The 6,000-nt window shown below is 37.5% G+C and overlaps 1 protein-coding gene across 10 annotated transcripts in view; it reads right to left on the bottom strand.

The window, feature by feature from the left end:
• Window positions 1–2,425: 2,425 nt before the first annotated feature.
• LOC135080692 (sodium/potassium-transporting ATPase subunit alpha) overlaps window positions 2,426–6,000 on the bottom strand; it is a 54,148-nt gene continuing 50,573 nt past the window's right edge. For 7 of the 10 annotated variants that reach the window (XM_063975397.1, XM_063975401.1, XM_063975403.1 and 4 more), the window contains 3 exons: window positions 4,452–4,626; window positions 3,698–3,930; window positions 2,427–3,198 (listed from right to left, as the gene is read on the bottom strand). In XM_063975397.1, coding sequence (XP_063831467.1) covers window positions 3,078–3,198; window positions 3,698–3,930; window positions 4,452–4,626 — 529 coding nt within the window. In that variant the 3' untranslated portion in view covers window positions 2,427–3,077. Of the gene's footprint in view, window positions 3,199–3,697; window positions 3,931–4,451; window positions 4,627–6,000 lie in introns of all 10 variants that reach the window. The other 3 variants (XM_063975398.1, XM_063975399.1, XM_063975402.1) reach the window with 1 other exon arrangement.

Below are 6,000 nucleotides of genomic sequence, written 5' to 3'. Positions count from 1 at the left end.
CTTAGATTAGGACTTAGCAAAAATTTTACTGTAGAAATGAAAATGGTTCAGGTAGATGTTTAAGAAAATAAGATGTATCGCGTCTTTGACCAACAAGATCGAATGTTTTTTAACGCAAAATCTAGGTATGTAGGTACTACGTAAAGAACAAATTTTGAATAAAGAATAAATGTATAAAAACATCCACAAAGTGGCGGTCGTTTACTAGTTATGTTATAACTTATAACAAACATTATGGCAGCTTCGCTTTACTACTTAGTAAATCTGTTTTTTTTTTACGTTTCTTGATATTTTTATTTAAATTATGAACAATTGTAATTACTTTTTCATTAAAATTTTATCAGCTACTTGCAAGATTTCAGAAAACTTAATTGAAAAATATGCATCGTCCTTCCATGCATATTACTATTGTAAGGAATATTATTTAACGTAAATAATAGTGCCATCGCCATTTTATATTCTCCTTGTATATTAGTCCTTCTGTTTTAAATATTAGCCATTAATTTGGTGAAATTGGAAGTGATTTAAACACATATTTTTTAATAGTAATTTTATTTATCGTAAACAAAGAAAAGCACAGACCACAGATGATTAAATGTAATAACAAAGCAGCTACCAATCCAAACCTAACTATTTATTTATCTCAAGAATATTGGAACTTACAAGAATAAGCCAATGTGAATTTGAATGTATTTTATTTTCTTTGATTATGAAATTAACAAATATCTTGGTGATCTTTCAGAGTTCTGTATTCATGCATGAATGTTATACAGTGCTATCCATTTTGTTTTTATGTCTATATAATTTTAGATCAGTTTTTGATTACAAAGTATTAGGCCAAAATGGATGATGTTTTATAAAATCGTTATTATCTTTTTTGTACTAATCTTAGGACAAATAAAAATTAATTTAGATTTTCAATCTTATCGCGATGGTTAAAATGTGTAATGGCTTATTTTAATTGGTATTCAATTATTTATACATGTAAAAGATTTTATACTTATTCTTATTTCAATATAATGAATGATTCAATTATTTAGATTAAATTTTCGATTCTATTTGTTTCATAAGCATGAAAATTATTATAATATAATTGCCACATAGAATTTTTCTGTAAAATGGCTTTTCAGGAGCGTTGTTTTGTACATCATATTTATTCTTAAAGGTAAATAGAGTACGTAGGTGGTAAAAATAAAAAATAATTATGAATAAAACACCATAATAATATTTTGAAAATGTTTTTTTTATTAACACTTACATTTTTACAGCGCTCCTAGCCAACAGAGTAATACTAAAAATGAATCGGTGTAAAGAACTGTCGAACGCAAAACAATGTTAGTTCTACAGTGTACGTTAACCAAACGGCTCACAAAGACCGGATCGTTACAATAATATCAACGACTATTGTCAGTGATGAACATCGTTCTCATCAAACAAGCACAGAAAGGTCACCCTAAAGAAACGAACGTCATTTAAATCTATAAACATTTCATATAATTTAGATTTATTAGTCGCTATAATGTTATATTTTACTTTTGTAACCATTATTATAATGTTATATGTATTCGTTACGAAAAATTGAAATGAATCCCTCCACTTGGTCCTCCTGCGGCGGAAGCTTCCCGGGGGCAGCAGGGCCAAGTGGCGACCAAAACAAGATGACTCTATCATAACTGTATAATTTTAAAAATTTCTAATTACGCATTCCTACGTTTTGTTATTATCTTTTAATTAAGAAATAAAATCTTACGTAATTACCATGAGCAGCCTATTTTAATAAATTTGACGAAATTCGCTAATGATCAGATTATTTATAAAAGAAAAGCGTCGTGTCCGGCCGCCTCGCGCGCCGCCACGAGTAGTCCGCGCGGCCGACCGCAAGCGTTCGCGTCTGTGTAATGCTTTATTTATCTACTTTTACAATTGAAAATACGGCATCAAAATTTCAACTACCTACCTAACAGTAAGCAGTAGTACACTAAAACTCAGGCACTCCACATCGACCTCTCACACACCATGCACCCGACCGAATTTTCAACTAAACTTTATTCACTCGAAAAATTCAACTTAATCTAATTTCACTTAAATTATAATAATAATAATGGCTTCTTAACTGTTAATTTTACAACAAATGCTTTCGTTGGCCGCCGAGCACGGAGCGCGGCGGGCGGGCTCGCGCCTCGGCCACGACCGATGAACTACCGCTAACGATCATCCATTACTTATTACATAAGTATGTGAAAAACAATTTATTAGTATTATTTTATTCTATATATCTTATAATGTCATAGTGTTACTGAGGGCGTACTACTGTAACATGAAGTCCGAGTCGGCGGCCGCTTGCGCAGGTCGCGGCGGGCGAGCGAGCGTGCGCCGAGCGTGTACGCCGAGCGCCGCCGAGCGTGTACGCCGAGCGCCGCCGAGCGTGTACGCCGAGCGCCGCCGAGCGGGCGCCGCGCCGGGCCCGCCGCGAGCTCATCTACTTCAGGCAGAGATTCAACATACTCCAAGAGATTCATCAACTTGTCACAGTGACATGACATTCGAGATACTCAAATTACATTTCAAACGATTTCAATATAAAAATAACATGATTCACGATTTAAAATAATATGTGTATAATATTTTTTTCATCACAAATATCAAACTTCATGCTCCACTTATATACATACATAGTTCGTTAAAACAATAATAGTGATGTGCGCGGAGGGCCGGGCCCCGCGCCGCCGCGTGCCTCGGTCACGTTACGCACGAGCGAACATACAACACGACAGGTACGTGCCCCTGCGGAGCGATGCGGTAACAAGCAGTGAGAAGCGTACACGACAGCGATTACACATACACCGGAACGGCACCGCAACCTCTGTCAGTCTGGTGGCACGCAGCGCACAGCCCTAGGCTTGGCTCGCTGGAGGTGGAACGCCCCGGCTCGGCCGCACAGGACACTAAACGTAGAGTAATATAGCTGCTCGCTCGTCGCGCCTAGGGGCTGTGCGTTCCGTGTGTAAGAACACAAATGAAGTTTATGTACGCAGTAACTAAGTGATGCACGACGGTGTGGACAGTGGTCTTGGTGTTTAGTAGTAAGTCTCTTGTTCGAGCCAGCCGCCCGGGTTGCGGCGCAGGTAGAAGCGCCGGATCTCGTCGTAGATGAAGATCGACAGCATGAAGGGGATAGCGGGCAGCCACCACACGAACCTGGTAACACAGGGCACGGTCAGATAGGCCTGATATTCCAGACGATGAAAGTAGCAAGAGAAAGTGAATCTAATCTTGACATCGAATAGCGAGGTGGTCTACGGCAGCAATAAACGCGTGCATGTAACGTGACACCGCGCCACATGATACATGATACGCACACGTTAGGTCGCATCTTATATCAATAGGTCACCTGATCATTGATTAACCGAACTGCCATCTATTTTAAATCTATTTTGTTTCAACATTGGTAAAGATGAATAAATTGAACACATTGCAATCTTGTGATGACCATGACGCCTAATATTGAACACATTTCAATTTTGTCATGACCATTGTCTAGTACCCATAGTACAAGTTTTGCTTAGTTTGGAACTTGAAGCTTAGTGTAAAATGTCCAAGGATATTTTATTATTATTCACCTCAAGTTAGAAAACTCGCTGATCTCTAGGCAAATAGCATATCGACCACAAACTTCATGGCTTTCACCAAAACTTACTTGAGAGGGTACATCCGGAGACCCTTGTCCATTCCCGGCGTGTAAGACAGGAAGGCAGCGAGCGCCGTCTCAAAGATCAGGCCGAAGTTGAGGGCCCAGTTGCGCATGCCCTGGTGCACGATGGAGTTGCGGCGCGTCTTGCAGATGATCAGGTCGGCCCACTGCACCACCACGATAGACACGAAGAAAGCGGTGTGGCACGTGAACTCGAGCGCCTTGCGGTCGCGGTAGGTCTGCGGAAGAGATAAAGGTTAGAATGGAATATACAAAAGTATAGGATGAAAAACGAATCAATATTTAAAAGATCAAAAAATACCCATAACCCGTTAGCTTCATCTCAGGCATGCATGAAAAATTGACAATTCTTTCCAAGAGTTACCCTCTTCAATTAGAGGAGAATTAAAAATCTGGATTTTTAGTAAAAGGTAAGAAAGCATGAAAATATTTGAAGACTTTGAACTTATGTCATGATGATTAATTGAGTATTTGACACCATTACAAAAATACTAAGGCACAACTTTTCTATAACAACATATTTTTTTAGTAAGACTATTAGTTCTTAATAAACTGTAATTTTGCTATGCTTTGAAATTGGCAAATAATCTTGAATAGTGACGTCATCATTATGTTAAAACAATATAATGTCATCAGCTTGTGTTGTTAAACAAAATCTACAGAAGTATCATATTTTGACAAAAGTACGTCATTTGATTGATGGTGCCAAATACCCTGTTACAAAAACTATGGTACACACCCATTCCTGCCCGTAGGAGTCGGTCAAGTCGTTGATAGCCTTGGAGTCCCACATCTTCCTGATGCCAAACAGGTGCAGCGGCAGGAATCCGTTCTCAGCCATGATCACGAAGTAGACGAAGAAGCCGGCAGCGGCTTGGATCATTCCGATCTGCCCGTAGGCCATCGAGATCAGCCTGCCAACACCCACCCAGTGTTAGCTCATGTCATGGAGGCAATTGCATTTCGAAAGCGATTCTAATGTGTTGTTTTAAGATTGAAATTCGAAAGCAAGTTTGTGCAAAGGGATTGATTTTAAAGACTATTTAATTTTTCTTTGTAAGAAGGCAGAAGGTATATACTTTTTTGCAAGGGAAATTGATTGTTTAAAAAGTATGCATAATATTTATGTAACATTTCATTATGAGGAACAAAATCCAATAAAATTAGATAAGTAAAGAATCAAATACCACAGCAAATTTTGCAAAGTACTTATCAATTTCTCATTTTATAAAGTGTTACATTGTTACACTAAATCTGTTGCTGCAAAAATGTTCAAAACTACTTTGAAATGTATGAAAATAACATCAACTAAATGTACGAATATTTTTACAACATCAAATTACATTTCAAGAGTGATTAGTATGTATGTACTCACCCCACGAACAACAATCATGCGAGGCGTATTAATTTAAGGGTTGAAGAGAGCTAAGCGCGATCAAGCTGTTAGTACGCCATTCTAGCTGGGCAACGTAATTGCAGGCAATCACAGGAAAATTGTTCACAATAGACGTTGCTGTGCTTGCGCAGAGAATGCTTGTAGTCGGGCTATTATCAAGGCTTCAGGTATTCTTCGGGCTATATTGTAAACGCTGTCAGATGTGTATGCCGGATGTGTATTCAGCATGAGATCAATTTACATCTTACAATATTTATAAAATAATTTTGAAGCGTAACGATATAACCCAGATTTGTGTGCCTATATAAAAAAGAGCATAAACAAGGAGAAGTTGAAAGCATTGAAATAAACTGAAAAAGCTTATGTACCCTACGTGTGGTGTGTGTGAGGCACAAGCGCTCGCAGCGGAGTGGTTCGCTTTTGTGGCTACAAACTATACTAAAATATATACTTGGTTATATAATACTATATACATATGGATATACCGCATCAAGAAGAAGAAAATATAATAAAATATAAATATACAGATGCTCCATGTCACCTAAATCATTCCTTGAAAATAAAAAGAAACTGTTAACTCATTTTTTGTTTAAATATCGCTATAACTGTACTACGCTAACACGGAAAAATCACACAAATTAATCCACTAGTGTGTCACTAAACGCAGAATAGGCAAACCTCTAATTTTGTCGCTAAACGTGCATCAATACTGCGTTGTTCCATTTTATTGAAACGCTAATTTAAATATGGAAGAGTGAAGACTGAAGAGATAGAGAAAAGGACTAGCTCCCCTTCATCTATAAAGAATTCTATTAAAATATTAAACGTTCACTTTATTAGCTCTAAAGGAAAGGAAAATTTCAAAATCATAAAGTGAAAAGTGTTTTTCTAT

This window comes from Ostrinia nubilalis, chromosome 18, assembly GCF_963855985.1.
Source record: "Ostrinia nubilalis chromosome 18, ilOstNubi1.1, whole genome shotgun sequence".
Lineage (NCBI taxonomy): Eukaryota > Metazoa > Arthropoda > Insecta > Lepidoptera > Crambidae > Ostrinia > Ostrinia nubilalis.
Note: the sequence above shows the minus strand (reverse complement) of the source record. Positions and strands in the feature narration are given on the sequence as shown.